A 20,013-nucleotide genomic window follows, 5' to 3' on the forward strand; every position below is an offset into this window, starting at 1 on the left:
AGTGTAAAGTGCTAACCATATTCCTATTGAACCAAATCTTTGGTGAGATGAAATGTTGGTTTTGAGTGTGCTGGCCTATTGGGTCACCTGACAGGCAAACCCGTTGACTTTAATACAAATCAAAGACACAATTCATAAAGAATCTGTTCTAAGTTGAACAAACAACTAGAATAACATTAGCATCCCTGGGATTGAACTGACTACTTTATTGGCTGGGTGCTGGTTAGCATACATCATGAATTCTCAATGACGATTTAATTTGAGAAATCACTTTTTATCAACGTAGATATTGAACCAAATGTAATCTGGTGAGATTGAATCTTGTTTTTTTCAGTGCACTAGTCTGTGGTCCCCTGATTTAACCAAACCAAGTAAAAAATTCATACAGAATTCGCTCAAAGTTGAACAAACAACAACAATCTCAGTTACATCCCGGGGATTGAACAGATGTCTGCTTGCAGTATTTTATTGGCTAAATGCTGGTCAGCACACATAAACCATTCTCAATTACAATTCCATCTTAAAATGCAATCTTTATCCGCAGACCAGTCTGATTGCAACATTTCCAACACATGAGAGACATTTAAAGGGCTATGAAATTGTTATACAACTGTAGCGTTGAAATTATGATCTTACAGAACCTTTGGAGGATGTGAGCTGTCAGACAACTCAAGCATCCTCTGCTTGTAACTAGTAAAACGTCATTTCATGATACAGACTTTAATGAAACCTGCCATATTCACAGGTTTCGTCCATTTTTCAAACACTACCAGCCTCTTCAACCTGTGATACCTATGATTGACATTTGAATAATAAACATTTTCATGCAATTGATCTTTTCACATACCTATAACTTTGTCCCTTTGAAAAATATGAAAACATGTCTCTCAGCACTAGACGCACAGTAAAATGCCTTAAGTGTTCTGTATGTAAATGTATGGATTTATATAGCTGACTGTCCTAGGGGTGAATTTGCTTGATCTGGTGCCACATTTATGGGGGAGGTTATGAATCCGAAACATGCTAAAGGTTAAAACACTGACAACAAGCCTTCACTGAACTCTATTTAGCATCATATACTCAACATTTAAAAACCATCTTTATGGCACAGATAGAAAATGTGAAATTGCACACTACTCCTGGAGGGACACATTAGATGTGGATGGTTGAATTCAACTGTATCTATTATTTATTTTATTTTTCTAAATTGTGTTTCTTCCCTACTGTATTTGTTTATGTGCTGTCAGGGGGTCTCTTACGAAGACTGTAAGATTAATTTATTCAACGGAATCAACCAGAACAATTTCATATTTCTCTGTAATCATGACAAGACAAACACAATAAATACAATTTGTTGACTGATTGCATTGTCATACATTAGATACATCTGAAATAACAGTATATTTAGCCTTAATGGGAATGACCCTTTCCGTACTTATTTCATCTCAATAATACATTGCAGGCAAGTGCACACGTCCATCAATGCATTTACTGTAACAGGGATAGAGTGCTTTCAATGAAACCCTGTGTGAGATTTATTGTACTGTGAAGTGAATTCATGCCCTGGTCTGTAAGTACTACAGTAACTCACAAAATAAAGTAGAACACCAAGACTATATTTAGCCGTGCCGAGGGGTGTGTTAGTATGTTTCTGAATCAAACTATATGGTGATTTGTGAGCCAATCCACATTCATATTAAAGTGAACTGACCATCAACACAGCAATCAAGACTGTAGTAGTTGAACTCTGAGACTGTTGGGAGGAGGGAAATGAGGAAGACACAGACAAACTCCCTGGGGCGTAGATAAGGATGCAGTTTGGGGTGAGGGAGAGGGATGGGGAAAGTCATGCAGTTGCAGGGTGCTGGCAAAAGTGATGAGGGCTATGGAAAGCCAAAATACATGCTAGTGACGCCCACGTCAAAACATCTTATCTTAGCAGGGTGATGGAGACCAGAGAGGAAAGGTGGATTGGAGATGGGAGATGAAGGGATAAGAGAGGGGAGGTGGAGATGGGAGATGGGAGAAGATGGGAGGAGAGGTTGAGATGGGAGATGAGGAGATGAGAGAGGAGTGGTGGAGTGGAGATGGGAAAGAAAGGGAGGAGAGGTGGAGTGGAGGTGGGAGATGAAGGGAGGAGAGAGGAGAGGTGGAGTGGAGACGGGAGATGAAGGGAGGAGAGAGGAGAGGTGGAGATGGGAGATGAAGGGATGAGAGAGGAGAGGTGGAGTGGAGATGGGAGATGAAGGGATGAGAGAGGAGAGGAGAGGTGGTGGAGATGGGAAAGGAATGGATGAGAGAGGAGAGGTGGAGTGGAGATGGGAGAGGAAGGGATGAGAGAGGAGAGGTGGAGTGGAGATGGGAGATGGGAAAGGAAGGGAGGAGAGGTGGAGTGGAGATGGAAGATGAAGGGAGGAGAGAGGTGGAGATGGGAGGTGATGGGATGAGAGAGGAGAGGTGTAGTGGAGATGGGAGATGAAGGGATGAGAGAGGAGAGGTGGAGTGGAGATGGGAGATGAGGAGAGAGGAGAGGTGGAGTGGAGATGGGAGAGGTAGGGAGGAGAGGTTGAGTGGAGATGGTAGATGAAAGGAGGAGAGAGGTGGAGATGGGAGATGAAGGGATGAGTGAGGAGAGGTGGAGTGGAGATGGGAGATGAAGGGATGAGTGAGGAGAGGTGTAGTGGAGATGGGAGATGAAGGGATGAGAGAGGAGAGATGGAGATGGGAGATGAAGGGATGAGAGAGGAGAGGTGGAGTGGAGATGAAGGGATGAGAGAGGAGAGGTGGAGTATAGATGGGAGATGAGGTGGTGGAGATGGGAGATGAAGGGAGGAGAGAGGAGAGGTGGAGATGGGAGATGAAGGGACGAGAGAGGAGAGGTGGAGTGGAGATGGGAGATGAAGGGATGAGAGAGGAGAGGTGGAGATGGGAGATGAAGGGATGAGAGAGGAGAGGTGGAGTGGAGATGGAAGATGAAGGGATGAGAGATGGAGTGGAGATTAAGGGATGAGAGAGGAGAGGTGTAGTGGAGATGGGAGATGGGAGATGAAGGGACGAAGGGCTGAGAGAGGAGAAGTGGAGATGGAAGATTAAGAGATGAGAGAGAAGAGGTGGAGTGGAGATGGGAGATGAAGGGATGAGAGAGGAGAGGTACACCACCCTACCTGATTGGCTCAAACACATTAAGAAAGAAAGAAATTCCACAAATTTATTCCAGGTGACTACCTCACGAAGCTGGTTGAGAGAATGTCAAGAGTGTGCAAAGCTGTCATCAAGGCTAAGGGTGGCTACTATGAAGAATCTCAAATATAAAATATATTTTGATTTGTTTAACACTTTTTTGGTTACTACATGATTCCATTTGTCTTATTTCATAGTTTTGATGTCTTCACTATTATTCTACAATGTAGAAATAGTAAAAATAATGAAAAACCCTGGAATGAGTAGGAGTGTCCAAACTTTTGACTGGTACTGTAGGTCCTGGATGGCAGGAAGCTTGGCCCCAGTGAATTACTGGGCTGTACGCACTACCCTCTGTAGCGCCTTACGGTCGATGCCGAGCAGTTGCCATACCGGGCAGTGATGCAACCGGTCAGGATGCTCTCGATGGTGCAGCTGCTCAGACCTTTTTGAGGATCTGAGGACCCATGCCAAATCCTTTCAGTCTCCTGAGGGGGAAACGTTGTTGTTATGCCCTCTTCACGACTGCCTTGGTGTGTTTGGACCATGATAGTTTGTAGGTGATGTGGACACCAAGGAACTTGAAACTATCGACCCGCTCCACTACAGCCCCGTCGATGTGAATGGGGGCATGTTCGGCCCCCCTTCTTCTGTAGTTCACGATCATCTCCTTTGTCTTGCTCACGTTGAGGGAGATGTTGTTGTCCTGGCACCACACTGCCAGGTCTCTGACATCCTCCCTAAAGGCTGTCTCATTGTTGCCGGTGATCAGGCTGTTGTGTCGTCAGAAAATGTAATGATGGTGTTGGAATCGTGCTGGGCCACCTTAGTCAATAACTAATTTATAAAGTTAGTTATGAAAGGAAGTTGCTCAAACTAGTTCAAAGCTCCAGTTCTCTTTGGCCTAGGTTTGTGTCTCGTTTGTGGCTTTATCAGCATTTCAAATTAAAACAATGTTTTTTTCCTCAGGCAAATTGGAAAGGAAAATCTATTTGAGCAACTCATTTTAGATGCGTTTTAAAACAAGTTACCTCTCATAGGTGTCAGTGCTGAAGAGCACAGTTGCTAATTACTGTAGGATGTACACTGTGTGGGCAATGGAGGGGGTTTGTGTGTGTGTGTGTGTGTGTGTGTGTGTGTGTGTGTGCCTGCACGCACGTGTGTGGGTGGATGTTCTTTCCCCTATTCTATCTATTTTTTATGTGCAAAGGGTGATATATTAGTTCAGTACTTTGTAAAACAAGCCATTTTCAGATGCTGATGTATGGTCTGGTATTCCTGTAATATTTGTGATTGTGAAAGGTAATGTATTTTGTTGTGGAACTTCTACCGCAGTCAATCACCTCTGATTCTGATCTGTGTTTAAAAAAGCTGTTGCAATGCCCTTATACACATGTGAGCAGTTAAAAGAGAGTTGAAAGATCTTCAACCAACAGAGTAGAACCTAAAATGTGCCATTTTGTCAAAATGTATCTTTAGTAAATCAAAGCATTTTTTTTATAGAACCGCTGCAGTCACTTCTGTTGTGAGTCTGATGAGTGCATTCTTATTCAATAGATTCAGAGGTGTCTCTCTTGGGTTCCCATGCCAGTATACTGTCTCTAATCTGTCTCGTTTGGGTTCCCATGTTATAGACGGTGTCTAATCTGTCTCTCTTGGGTTCCCATGTCATTAGACATTGTCTAATGTGTCTCTCTTGGGTTCCCATGTCATTAGACATTGTCTAATGTGTCTCTCTTGGGTTCCCATGTCATTAGACATTGTCTAATGTGTCTCTCTTGGGTTCCCATGTCATTAGACATTGTCTAATGTGTCTCTCTTGGGTTCCCATGTCATTAGACATTATCTAATGTGTCTCTCTTGGGTTCCCATGTCATTAGACTGTCTCTTATCCGTCTTTCTTTTTTTTCCCATGTCAGTAGATTGTGTCTAATCTGTCTCATTTGGGTTTCCATGTCAGTAGACTGTCTCTAAAATATCTCTCTTGGGTTCCCATGTCAGTAGACTATCTCTAATCTGTCTCTCTTGGGTTCCCATGTCAGTAGACTGTGTCTAATTTGTCTCTCTTGGGTTCCCATATTTTAGACTTTGTCTAATCTGTGTCTCTTGGGTTCTCATGTCATTAGACATTGTCTAATCTGTCTCTCTTGGGTTCCGTTGTCATTGAACTGTCTCCAATCTGTCTCTCTTGGGTTCCCATGTCATTAGACTGTCTCTAATCAGTCTCTCTTGGGTTCTGTTGTCATTGGACTGTCTCTAATCTGTCTCGTTTGGGTTCCCATCTCGGTAGCCTGTCTAAAATCTGTCTCCTTTTGGTTCCCACGTCAGTAGACTGTCTCTATTCTGTCTCGTTTGGGTTCCCATGTCAGTAGACTGTCTCTAATCTGTCTCTCTTGGGTTCCCTTGTCGGTAGATAGTCTCTAATCTGTCTCGTTTGGGCTCCAATGTCAGTAGACTGTCTCTAATCTGTCTCGTTTGGGTTCCCATGTCAGTAGACTGTCTCAAATTCATCTCTCTTGGGTTCCTATGTCAGTAGACTGACTCTAATCTGTCTCTCTTGGGTTCCCATGTCAGTAGACTGTCATTTGGGTTTCCATGTCAGTAGACCCTATCTAATCTGTCTCGTTTGGGTTCCCATGTCAGTAGACTGTCTCTAATCTGTCTCGTTTGGGTTTCCATGTCAGTAGACTGTCTATAAACTATCTCTCTTGGGTTCCCATGTCAGTAGCCTGTCTAAAATCTGTCTCCTTTAGGTTCCCACGTCAGTAGACTGTCTCTAATCTGTCTCGTTTGGGTTCCCATGTCAGTAGACTGTCTCTAATCTTTCTCTCTTGGGTTCCCATGTCAGTAGACTGTCTCTAATCTGTCTCTCCTGGGTTCCCATGTCATTAGACGGTGTCTAATCTGTCTCTCTTGGGTTCCCATGTCATTAGACATTGTCTAATGTGTCTCTCTTGGGTTCCCATGTCATTAGACATTGTCTAATGTGTCTCTCTTGGGTTCCCATGTCATTAGACATTGTCTAATGTGTCTCTCTTGGGTTCCCATGTCATTAGACATTGTCTAATGTGTCTCTCTTGGGTTCCCATGTCATTAGACATTGTCTAATGTGTCTCTCTTGGGTTCCCATGTCATTAGACATTATCTAATGTGTCTCTCTTGGGTTCCCATGTCATTAGACTGTCTCTTATCCGTCTTTCTTTTTTTTCCCATGTCAGTAGATTGTGTCTAATCTGTCTCATTTGGGTTTCCATGTCAGTAGACTGTCTCTAAAATATCTCTCTTGGGTTCCCATGTCAGTAGACTATCTCTAATCTGTCTCTCTTGGGTTCCCATGTCAGTAGACTGTGTCTAATTTGTCTCTCTTGGGTTCCCATATTTTAGACTTTGTCTAATCTGTGTCTCTTGGGTTCTCATGTCATTAGACATTGTCTAATCTGTCTCTCTTGGGTTCCGTTGTCATTGAACTGTCTCCAATCTGTCTCTCTTGGGTTCCCATGTCATTAGACTGTCTCTAATCAGTCTCTCTTGGGTTCTGTTGTCATTGGACTGTCTCTAATCTGTCTCGTTTGGGTTCCCATCTCGGTAGCCTGTCTAAAATCTGTCTCCTTTTGGTTCCCACGTCAGTAGACTGTCTCTATTCTGTCTCGTTTGGGTTCCCATGTCAGTAGACTGTCTCTAATCTGTCTCTCTTGGGTTCCCTTGTCGGTAGATAGTCTCTAATCTGTCTCGTTTGGGTTCCCATGTCAGTAGACTATCTCTAATCTGTCTCTCTTTGGTTCCCATGTCAGTAGACTGTGTCTAATTTGTCTCTCTTGGGTTCCCATACTTTAGACTTTGTCTAATCTGTGTCTCTTGGGTTCTCATGTCATTAGACATTGTCTAATCTGTCTCTCTTGGGTTCCGTTGTCATTGGACTGTCTCCAATCTGTCTCTCTTGGGTTCCCATGTCATTAGACTGTCTCTAATCAGTCTCTCTTGGGTTCTGTTGTCATTGGACTGTCTCTAATCTGTCTCGTTTGGGTTCCCATCTCGGTAGTCTGTCTAAAATCTGTCTCCTTTTGGTTCCCACGTCAGTAGACTGTCTCTATTCTGTCTCGTTTGGGTTCCCATGTCAGTAGACTGTCTCTAATCTGTCTCTCTTGGGTTCCCATGTCAGTAGACTGTCGTTTGGGTTTCCATGTCAGTAGACCCTATCTAATCTTGTTTGGCCCTGTCCGGGGGTGTCCTCGGATGGGGCCACAGTGTCTCCTGACCCCTCCTGTCTCAGCCTCCAGTATTTATGCTGCAGTAGTTTATGTGTCGGGGGGCTGGGGTCAGTTTGTTATATCTGGAGTACTTCTCCTGTCCTATTCGGTGTCCTGTGTGAATCTAAGTGTGCGTTCTCTAATTCTCTCCTTCTCTCTTTCTTTCTCTCTCTCTCGGAGGACCTGAGCCCTAGGACCATGCCCCAGGACTACCTGACATGATGACTCCTTGCTGTCCCCAGTCCACCTGGCCATGCTGCTGTTCCAGTTTCAACTGACCTGAGCCCTAGGACCATGCCCCAGGACTACCTGACATGATGACTCCTTGCTGTCCCCAGTCCACCTGGCCATGCTGCTGCTCCAGTTTCAACTTCCACCTGACTGTGCTGCTGCTCCAGTTTCAACTGTTCTGCCTTATTATTATTCGACCATGCTGGTCATTTATGAACATTTCAACATCTTGGCCATGTTCTGTTATAATCTCCACCCGGCACAGCCAGAAGAGGACTGGCCACCCCACATAGCCTGGTTCCTCTCTAGGTTTCTTCCTAGGTATTGGCCTTTCTAGGGAGTTTTTCCTAGCCACCGTGCTTCTACACCTGCATTGCTTGCTGTTTGGGGTTTTAGGCTGGGTTTCTGTACAGCACTTTGAGATATCAGCTGATGTACGAAGGGCTATATAAATAAATTTGATTTGATTTTGATTTGATTTAATCTGTCTCGTTTGGGTTCCCATGTCAGTAGACTGTCTCTAATCTGTCTCGTTTGGGTTTCCATGTCAGTAGACTGTCTATAAACTATCTCTCTTGGGTTCCCATGTCAGTAGCCTGTCTAAAATATGTCTCCTTTTGGTTCCCACGTCAGTAGACTGTCTCTAATCTGTCTCGTTTGGGTTCCCATGTCAGTAGACTGTCTCTAATCTTTCTCTCTTGGGTTCCCATGTCAGTAGACTGTCTCTAATCTGTCTCTCCTGGGTTCCCATGTCATTAGACGGTGTCTAATCTGTCTCTCTTGGGTTCCCTTGTCAGTAGACAGTCTTTAATCTGTCTCGTTCGGGCTCCCATGTCAGTAGACTGTCTCTAATCTGTCTCGTTTTGGTTCCCATGTCAGTAGACTGTCGATAATCTGCCTCGTTTGGGTTTCCATGTCAGTAGACTGTCTCTAATCTGTCTCGTTTGGGTTTCCATGTCGTTAGACCCTATCTAATCTGTCTCGTTTGGGTCCCATGTCAGTAGACTGTCTCTAATCTGTCTCGTTTTGGTTACCATGTCAGTAGACTGTCTCTATTCTGTCTCTCTTGGGTTCCCATGTCAGTAGACTGTCTCTAATCTGTCTCTCTTGGGTTTCTATGTCAGTAGACTGTCTCTAATCTGTCTTGTTTGGGTTCCCATGTCAGTACACTGTCTCTAATCTTTCTCTCTTGGGTTCCCATGTCAGTAGACTGTTTCTAATCTGTCTCTCTTGGGTTCCCATGTCATTAGACATGGTCTAATTTGTCTCTCTTGGGTTCCCATGTCATTAGACTGTCTCTTATCAGTCTTTCTTTGTTTTCCATGTCAGTAGATTGTGTCTAATCTGCGTCTCTTGGGTTCTCATGTCATTAGAATGTGTCTAATCTGTCTCAATTGGGTTCTCATGTAATTAGACTGTGTCTAGTCTGTCTCTCTTGGGTTCCCTTGTCAGGAGACAGTGTCTAATCCTTCTTTCCTGGGTTCCCATATTTTAGACTTTGTCTAATCTGTGTCTCTTGGGTTCTCATGTCATTAGACATTGTCTGATCTGTCTCTCTTGTATTCCCATGTCATTAGACTGTGTCTAATACATCTTTCTTGGGTTCCGTTGTCATTAGACTGTCTCTTATTTGTCTCTCTTGGGTTCCGTTGTCATTGGACTGTTTCTAATCTGTCTCTTTGGGTTCCCATGTCAGTAGACTCTCTCAAATCTGTCTCGTTTTGGTTCCCACATCAGTAGACTATCTCTAATCTGTCTCGTTTGGGTTCCCATGTCAGTAGACTGTCTCTAAACTTTCTCTCTTGGGTTCCCATGTCAGTAGACTGTCTCTAATCTGTCTCTCCTGGGTTCCCATGTCAGTAGACATGGTCTAATCTGTCTCTCTTGGGTTCCCATGTCAGTAGACAGTCTCTAATCTTTCTCTTAGGTTCCCATGTCAGTAGACTGTCTCTAATCTGTCTCGTTTGGGCTCCCATGTCAGTAGACTGTCTCTAATCTGTCTCGTTTGGGTTCCCATGTCAGTACACTGTCTCTAATCTGTCTCTCTTGGGTTCTCATGTCATTAGACATTGTCTAATCTGTCTCTCTTGGGTTCCCATGTCATTAGACATTGTCTAATCTGTCTCTATTCGGTTCCCATGTCATTAGACTGTCTCTAATCTGTCTCTATTCGGTTCCCATGTCATTAGACTGTCTCTAATCTGTTTTTTTGGTTCCCATGTCATTAGACTGTCTCAAATCCATCTTTCTTTGGTTCCCATGTCAATAGATTGTGTCTAATCTGTCTCTCTTGGGTTCCCATGTCACTAGACTGTCTCTTATATGTCTTTCTTTGTTTTCCATGTCAGTAGATTGTGTATAATCTGTGTCTCTTGGGTTCTCATGTCATTTGACTGTGTCTAATCTGTCTCTCTTGGGTTCCCATGTCAGGAGACTGTGTCTAATCCTTCTTTCTTGGTTTCCCATATTTTAGACTTTGTCTAATCTGTGTCTCTTGGGTTCTCATGTCATTAGACATTGTCTGATCTGTCTCTCTTGTGTTCCCATGTCATTAGACTGTGTCTAATACATCTTTCTTGGGTTCTGTTGTCATTCGACTGTCTCTAATCTGTCTCTCTTGGGTTACGTTGTCATTGGACTGTCTCTAATCTGTCTCTCTTGGGTTCCCATGTCATTAGACTGTCTCTAATCAGTCTCTCTTGGGTTCTGTTGTCATTAGACTGTGTCTAATCTGTCTCTCTTGGGTTCCCATGTCATTAGACTGTGTCTAATCCATCTCTCTCATAACAATATGTGTAGTAATGCCTAAGAGCAGAGAGCTACAGAATTTCTACACAGTATTTGCAAAAGAAGTAAGAAACTATACTCAAGAGCCTCAACATTATGCACCAACAAATCAAATCAGTGTGGCTTGTCGGACTTAGGTTGCTTTTTGTGTCTATTTTTGAATCGATGGGGACTCAACAACAAATGTCCTTGAGGTCCTTCACAACCCCCTCTCTGTAACCCTCTCCCCTAAGGAACTCAGTCAGGCAGGAGCACAGATGGGATGGGGATTGATATGAGTTCACATCCCAGCCCTATAGCCTGTTCTGTCCTGTTCTGTTCTGTCCTGTGCTGTCACGTCCTGCCAGCCTGGGACATAGATATAGAACAATTGTTTTATCTCTATTGCCTGGGATCTGAACTCACCCTATATCTCCTGGTTCTTGATTGGAGCTGCGCTGCAGAATCTGGGGCTGAGGCTGGGGGAAGGGCCGGGGGTAGTACAGGCGCGAAGGCGGGAGCCACGATGGGCAGACTGGTCCCTTCCTCGTCGGATGGGGAACCCTGTAGGTGAAACACCTACCGAGGGTGAGTGGCATAACTCTCTCATATACTCTAATGTACTCTATTTTTGATATACTTATACTCTTTCTATTTTATTTTATATACTACAAAACATACATCTAAAATGAAAGTATATTTACCATCAGCGGTGAGTGGCATATCTCTACTGAGAGTGGGATATAGTATACGGCACAGCAGCTCCCCGTCACCCAACTGTCCACCAGACCTAATAAAGTAGCTTCCCTCCAACTACATTACATCTACATAAATAATGGACTACTGCCCAACAGAGACTGACTCAGCATTCTGCGGATGGAAAGATTCCCTTTCTGACGAATGAGGTCTTTAAGGCTGGAGCACATTTCTTAACAGATTACAGGGCACCATCAATGATCAATCAATGGTCAATCAAGACATTCTTTATCAATGGGTTTTATTACTGACATGGCATCTATAGAATGTAACTCGGAGACACTTGCTATGGGTAATGCACAAATTACTGACATTCCCTCTTCCATCAGAGAAACATAAGATGTTGGACAAGGTGGTGATATAGTCTAGTCTATGAAATTAAATTCTGCCTTTTGGGTGTTAGACATACTGTTCATAAACCCAGTGTTTCTATCATACTCCCTATGGCTGCATGCCTGCTTGTTTAGAAGAGATATTAGAGAGATTTCCAACCTTATAAAGATCTAATCTGCCTTGTGGGTCTTAAAGATGCTGATATCTGTTGGACTCCTTCCTCGCCTGCTGTGTTCAGTAAACATGGAGCTCTGCATAAAGCGCCAGGACGAGGGCAAAGGAAATGCAAACCAGTCCTGTTGGTATCCTCTAAATTGGGTCTTTCTTTAGAAATGACTGGCTCCCTTTGATTTCTGTTAACTCCGCTAGACACCATGCAGTCCTCGTTTTATACAGTAATTCAAAGAGATATAATAATTTCATATGTCTTTCATGCTTTCATAAACAGGCACTTTCATGCTGGACACAACCATGGTTTTATGACTTTAGCTCCCTCAAGTCATCAGATTCCTGTCACGAATCAACAGTCCCACAACAGTGATCTGATCGAAGCTTCGAAGCTGTGGTCAATGGCCATCCTTGCCTATATCAATTATTTATCTAAACTAACTGAAGAGTGGCCATTTTTATTGTTCCAGTCACAGTTTCCCCTCTCTGTTCTGCCTCCATGTGTAATTTCTCTGTTGAGAAAATCGATAGGAACAAATTAATGGTTTTTCAAGAGGCGGGAAATGTCCTTCCCTCTCGCTGGGCCCCGCCACTCAAGGTTAGTGGGGATTTGAGGTTGAGATGCACTATTGATGGACTTGATCTCACATCAAACCAGCAGGCTTTAGACACGCTCACAGGCCTCTCTCTCTCTCCCTGAGGGGAGCATGGCTGTGCATCCCAATACAGGGCTAAGAGGCTTCATTGACGTGCCACTCGTCCGCTCAACACCGATCCACCCAGGCTAAGTCCCAAATGACACCCTATTTCCTTTACAGTGCCCTACTTTTGACCAGAGTCCCATGGGCCCTGATCAAAACTAGTGCACTAGAAAGGGAATAGGGTGCCATTTGGGACGCAGTCCCAGTCACCGATCACAATGGATTAAGTACACAGGTGTAAATGCCTGATCTCTCACAACCTTATTAGCAACACACTGCTTCACTGAAGTCCCCATACTAATTAGCTAATGCCAGGCCTCTTGCTAGAGATGTAAGAGCATTGTAAGTGATATAGAGCTGTCTAGAATTAGTGGCAGGTGTATTACTTGGGATGAGCAGTCACAGTTTGATTGAATTGAATTGAGTTGGAGAATATGATCAAGGACATTAGGCTAATCAAATCAACTACCTGGCCTTTTTGAGGGATTAGATTTCTTGGAAACAAAATGACAAATAATAACGTAACAGAAACAAGACAACTATGGTCTATGCCCCTCAAACTCAACTCTGGACCTTGAAGCCAGTTCCACTGCTTTGTCTTCATTGTTACTCACTAATCAGGGACTGATTTAGTCCTGGGACACCAGGTGGGTGCAATTCATTGTCAGGTAGAACAGAAAACCAGCAGGCTCTGGACCTCGTAGGGTAACAGTTGAATACCCTTGGTCTCTGTGTTGCATTTACCACCAACCTAGACCAACTTGTATACCAAACTTCACAACAATACTTTAGGGACCATGATTTTCTGGGGAATGGAAATGGTACATTAGCATAATTTGATGTAATGCTAACCATCACACAAGTGGATGATTGGGAACACAGTATGATATCACAAAAGCTAAATCATCTTGGAAACTACTCAAACTATACAATAAAATACAACCACCAGTAGAGCTCAATCATGTGCAATTTTGTTACAGGGTTTTAGCAGAAGTACTTTAGGTTGGTCTTTATATTACAACACATTTTCTGTTAATGTAAGTCAAACAAAAGATTTCGAATGAGATCATCTTTGCTCTCTTCTATAAAATGTCCTTAGATTGTTTAGTTTCACTGAAACAACTGACATTCAGTCGAGTCATTTCATCATGTTTATTTGGTATGAAGAGGATTAGGGAGGTATCATGTGATTATCCTGATCTTGTAGCTAGTTACTAGAAAATCTCGTATTTCACATCGCTAAACATTTCACATTGCAGAACAACTAACAACTACCCATTACTATTCAGGGCATATCTCTGGTTTTGTTTATGTTTGTCATGTCAGTGCTGCTATTACAGTATTCAGCTCATCTGTATTCGCCAGGTGGTTCCTCCTGTCACTGTGACGGGTCTAAGAAATGCATCTTCTGAGGGAAAAGTTGGCACAATTCCTTCTCATGTTTAGAACGAATGCTGCATTATCCAGCATAGTTGTAGTAAACACTGTTGGGTATAGGCAACAGTATATGACTGAAAAATTTGTCTGAAAATGTACTTATTCCTGGTCCTTACTTTTTAAAATCTGTAGGGTCAACTGACTCACTCACAGCAGAATGAAATGAGCAGCACTATAGTTTAGGCCCTGTTTATAAGCCAGTATTAAGCAATGCTAATGGTGTTCATCATTGGTCAGTATAGACTAGGACTGTCCACGCCAACACTAAATGACTCTGACCTCTTCTCCTGCTCTCACCCGACTGACGCATACCCCTCCTACGCTGTGCTACAGCCTCTTCCACCATGTAACGTCACACTCCAACCTGGGTATGGGTTTCATTCAGTATGGTAGACATGCCTACTTCAAGCATCATACAATAATACTCAAACCATGGCTCAAAGCATCTCCAGTTTGCCATTGATGAATTTGCTTGCTTGGGAAATCTCCAAGCCCATTGACACAGTGTGAGGTGCCTGTAGTTATTGTGCAGCACATAGTGCCATTGTGAATCAGCCATATCCGTTAAATAGCACAGACGTCAAATAATGCAGTGAGTTAATGAGTTCATGTTGCACCGTGACTCTACAAACAGAATAGATTACATGGATTCTCCTACCAGCAGAGACCATTGAGGGAAAACAAAATACCAGTTATAGTTGACCCTCTCCATCTGGCATGGTCATGCAAATCTTTAAACTTACTATATTATGAGAGGGCAAACATTACAATCATGTTTTGAGTGGAATGGTTGTTGGGGTTGCAACAATTATGTAGTCAACACTGCTGCATTGTTTTGATCACATTCAATTGTTCTCTCTCAGGTCATTACCTAATTAAGCAAAACGAATTATATGCCTGATTATGATGTGTATTGTGGTACAAACATAATTGCATCCACATTTTGAAATTAACATTTTAAATGATTACAAACGATTGATCAATAGACCATGCAAATTAGACAATAAACACAAAACATCCCTACCTTAAATTCCTCCAGGATCTTGTATGTTTTTCCCCGGTATTCACAAAAGTTTTTAACCTCCTTGCATTCTGGACAACATCCATTGTGCTCCACTTTTGTGCACTTCGGGTGTATCTTGGGGCACTCTGGCTGGTCGCACACCGGCCCGTCCTCGGTGCAAACGCACGGGCAGTTCGAGTGTCCCGGGAAGAAACGTTCCCCCAGTTTGTAAACGAAGCCACTGTCGTCCACGCAAACTTTCCCCCGGTAGTCGTCGAAAATTATGGTGTCGCTGTTGGCAGTTAACTCCGCCTCGTCCGCGGCGTAATCCTCGGGACTGAAGGAAGCTGGTGACACAGTGGCGTGGAGGGCGAGGAGGACAACGCAGGTCATTGGAAAGAGAGGGCCCATCCTTCGCCGCGGTATTCCTATTGCATTCAAGGAGAGGGTCGAAGTTGCATTTACTTTACCCTTAACTTTCCATTCACTGTCTGTTCTTGCATGAAGCAAGACAAGGCTGTTTGGGACAGGTGCCAAATAAACATCCTGATGATATCATACAAATGGTGTGGGATATTTTCAATTAGACTTATTCACAACCACGGACACAATCACAGTAAAGGTTTACAATCTAAGTCGTCTTTGTGTGTGTGCGTGAGAGACAGACATACAGACAGAGAGAGAGCGAGAGAGAGAAATAAAGAAATTAAGAGGGACAATATGTGTATTAGAATAAATAAGACCAATAAACAGCAATTAGTATAAAAAATGTCTTAGGCTATTGTTGGATTCCCAAAAAGGAGGTCGCCCATTGCATCGGTAGCGGAAACCTACCGGTAAAGTATTGGTACAGGCTCGTAGGCTACATTGCAAACACCTGTGTTTTCTTATAGACTAAAGGCTATGGCACATTGAACCCAGTGCAGTTCAGAGTGAAAATATAACCTAACCTTATAGGTCTCATGTGCTTTGCTTTTATAACAAATAAAAACAGATTTGGATCTTCAATGTGAATTACATGACCAACAGGTTTCTCCATGTTAATCATTTGAAAACCCTTGTCAGTGGGGATTTGATCACCCCGCCCATGCTTAGTGTTGATTTTATTTGTTTTTATTTTACTTCAACAGCCTTTACCAAAAGAATGACATATTTCCCCAGTCAGTGCTTAATGCGCAATAGGCTTTAGTCCAAACGCTTCGCCCCTCGCGATGGTAGGTAGAAGAACGGAATTCTATATTTGCCTCGAGACTAAACTGAGCTCTGTTCATTATATTCCTTCCTGCCAAGGGAGAGACTCACTGAATCTTAATTGACAGAAACATTTCTTGACAATATTGTTGTCCTCAAATACCAATCTAAAGTAGGCCTATTTCCTATCATTACATTTATGATATAAACTGCAGAATGTCAGTATTTAAAGTAAGAGAAAGCTCCAAGAGAAATAAGATGTGTTGACAATGGAAAAAGGAGACGAGGTTTTACAATGGATTTGACAATAAATGGGAAGGTGGATAAACTGGCCATTACAGACTGACTCACCGCGTTGAAATGCCTGGTTCCACTGGTAGGAGTCGGGATCAACAGAGATCCAAACCGGTAGAACGGATTAAACACAGGACACAACAACTTCCAGATGAACAATTCGATGAAACCACCAGGCTCCAGATAAAAAGATAATCCCCCTTCAGTTGCTATTGTTGTGCGTAAAAGCAGTTAGATACTAGACCATTGTCGGTACCGATGCCTTTGGAGCAGCGCAAGCGATGTGATATGCACACACAAATCGGTCTGATACATGATTATCCCTTATTTCCCAGAGATTAAGATAACAACACCACAATAGGCAGTTCACGTGTGAAAAATAAGACTCGAAAAATTATAATTCCCTCTATTGTTGTCAATAGGCTGATCCTAGACGTCCACGGCAGTGAGGTTCATTTCAATCAACTTCCAATTGCTGCAGATCAAAAACACCATTCGGTCTTGTTGCATACATCCAGCAGCGCGTGCATGGCAATGGGAAAGATAATAGACCAGAGATCCGGAAGATACAACTTTAAGAGGAGAACAAATATCTAAAAGATACGACATTTACACCTAACATCTCCTTTTCGCGAGGGAAAGTTAAATGTTAGCCAAAATATACGTTTTTATCTTCCACACTTTTCCGTGCGCACTCGCCGGGAAGAAGTTGAGAACATAGTAACAATCACAGCTTGATGCTCGTTAGTTCAATAAGTTGAGGCGAAAAAGCACCGAATCAAGTCCTCCGCCTATACGGCCAATGTTGTTTAGAGGAGCATGCAGGAACAGCGGCGCCTCTCATGACCCTTGTGAGCAAGACGACGCACTCTACTTCAGGACCACGGACAGCGGCAGAGCGGAACAGCGGCAGACAGCGGTGTCTTCAGCACTGTCGCTGTTCAGTCGAGGGTCCCACTGAGCACGCAGAGATTCGAGAGTTTTCCCATCTTGCGTTGCTCCCCAGACCAGGAAGGAAAAGGCAAAATGAGAACTCATCAGGGAACTTGAAGTGGCATTTTATTCTACCGATATGCTCCCAATAAAACTGAATCAAACGAAATAGCTGGATGGGGTTTGCACTCTCAAATATCACATGGAGCGGATTTCATTAAAACCAGAGAGCACAGTTTCTCCATGTGCAGAGGTTATTTCTGCTACGGTAGCCTGTGATCTCTATGTTAGCTGCCATTCGTACAGCAAATAACCGAAACATAGACTTCACAATTGTATAACTTGTAGAGAACGGATGTTGCATAATGTGACATTCTGTTTCTTTCAGAATAGACTACACAGTAATTTCACAGTATTTAAGATCTTCACAATTCCACATAATATCTGCTCTCCGTATGATTGCCCGTAGGGGCCACTGCCAGTCTGCATTCAAAGTCAAAATAAAGATGATTGAGGCAGAACCAAAGATAATACATTATAGATATTCTGGAATTGAATTAAACAGATGCGATCCATCCAAAGAACCCCACTGACCTGCATTTGACTAACGGAGCAGAGTATGCTGTAGCCTACCGGGGCTTGGCTATTATTAGACATGCGATGGGGAACGAGATAGTTAAGGCTGTGGGTCTTGCATGCATCTTCTGCATATGTCGCGGTGTAACGCCAATTCACCTTATGCTGTCTGAGTCTGACATTGAAAGCGCTGAAATCATTTAACGTTTTAGACCCTATTGAGTCGTAGAATATTCAACACATTTTAAAACGAAACCATGAAGTTAAGATGTATTCTCGAACACCTTAGGTTATATCATCAATATAACCTAGCTGATGTCATGATCAATTTGACCAATGTAGCTAGGTTACCTGATCCCACTTCATCCCGGTCCCTGCGGAAACCCATTTAAAAGCCAGTTACCACAATGCTTCTCTTAAGACTTGTGTTCCAGAAATAACTTTGAGACTATTTAATAGCCCAATTTTCTGCACGAGTAGAAAGTCCATAGCTTTTGAAATATAAATATGCTAGTTAAAAAAAAACTAATAGTCATTCATTGACCAGATCAATAGTACAGTAGAACCAACCACATGTAACGCAATTGAATGGACAATACATTATAACATTATAATACATGTTTTTAAATATCAATACAGTATGATGTGCATCCCAAATCGCACCCTATTATCCATATAGTGCACTACTTTTGACCAGGGCCCATGCGGAATAGGGTGCCATACTGGACACGACCATGAAAAAACTTGTCGGTCTAACAATAATAGACATGTCTGCGCCATACAAGATTCTGATATTAATATTAGATATCAGGGATTCAATGTTTTGAACACCTAAAGAGGTGCTGCATGGTTTCGAGTGGTGGGGAGAGAAAAAAGAGAGAATAGAAAATACGTAGCTCAGCTCTCTAGGACTTTGCCTGTACAGTACAGCGGTATGGCCCTTGTCATTAAGGGATATCCTGTACAGTAACTAGAGTTCTCTTCTCAGGCTGTCCCTGGGGCTCTCATGCTAACATGTTGTAAAATGTCAAGGGCGGATTAGTCTTTGAGTGAAAAAAACCTCATAATACCTCACTGGACAAAGCAGCCATGCAGAGGCATATAGTGTGCTGTATTGTAGGATGCTGTTTGTGTGTGTGTGTGTGTGTGTGTGTGTGTGTGTGTACGTGAGTATGTGCATCTGTGTGTGTGTGTGTGTGTGTGTGTGTGTGTGTGTGTGTGCGTGTGAGTGCTTGCCTGCATGTGTATATACCGTCTCTGTGAGTGTCTAGCCTTGCTTCTGTCCTCTCTGTCAGTGTCAGTTCTATGCTCCTTTAAATGGAGTATAAACGACAACACAGGCTCTCCCAACCCCTATCAGGGCTCATCTGGATCAGTCGTGACAGAGCCCTGGGTTGATGTCATATCCCTGCTCTTCTGTAATTCAGGCATGTTTTCTCACTTTTTTAATAGCAACGTGTTAGCTCCCTCCCTGTTAGCTCCCCAAAGCAATGTACACTCTAATTGGCTCCTGACCCACCCCCTCACCCGTCACACACACAAATATGCACACACACGTACTGTATGCAGGCACAAACGCACACACGCACACACAGGCATGCATGCAAACGCACACACACACTTTGAACGATTTCACTATAGGGGTGGATAGAAATATGGGTCACCCTTCTCATTTCAGGAACAGCATCGGCACAGCATGTTCTTTAAGCCAATCAGCCTCAGACACACGCACACACAAGTACACACACACACTCCAAGTTGAGGCACTGTCGCTGCTGCTAAAATGCTAGATGGGTAATTTCTCTAGGTGGCAGATAAGTGAGATGCGGATGCAGACACGGCTTGCAATCACAACATGGTAAGTAGTAGGCGCTTAGTTAAGTGTGCTTTCAACGTCTTTGTGCATGATGTGACACATCTATATGGCACAAATTAAAGTGTCAGCTGAAATGTTAACAAGTAAGGACAAGGTTGCACTTGCACTGATGAAAATAAAACGTTTTTCTTCTGAATGTACAGTATAAATTGTGCATTTGTTCACCTTTTCTGTAGATGTACAGTACATTGATGCCTTGGCAAGATGGCACCTTGTCATGGTGAACCAGTGCTGACCCTGTCTCTCACAGAAGCCCTGTTTATACCTGGTTCTAACATGACTCCTTTGTCCTGATTTTGGCCACATTTTTAGACAGGTGTA

General features: G+C 43.1%; 1 protein-coding gene across 1 annotated transcript in view; it reads right to left on the reverse strand.

Annotated features, from left to right (window-relative positions):
- vwc2l (von Willebrand factor C domain containing 2 like) overlaps positions 1-17,616 on the reverse strand; it is a 31,326-nt gene extending 13,710 nt beyond the window's left edge. Inside the window, exons 1-2 of the mRNA XM_031797512.1 lie at positions 16,365-17,616; positions 14,844-15,250 (exon numbers count right to left, since the gene is read on the reverse strand). Coding sequence (XP_031653372.1) covers positions 14,844-15,233 — 390 coding nt within the window. The 5' untranslated portion in view covers positions 15,234-15,250; positions 16,365-17,616. The remainder of the gene's footprint in view (positions 1-14,843; positions 15,251-16,364) is intronic.
- Positions 17,617-20,013: the final 2,397 nt, after the last annotated feature.

The sequence above is a fragment of the Oncorhynchus kisutch genome, linkage group LG2, assembly GCF_002021735.2.
Source record: "Oncorhynchus kisutch isolate 150728-3 linkage group LG2, Okis_V2, whole genome shotgun sequence".
In the NCBI taxonomy this organism is placed as follows: Eukaryota; Metazoa; Chordata; class Actinopteri; order Salmoniformes; family Salmonidae; genus Oncorhynchus; species Oncorhynchus kisutch.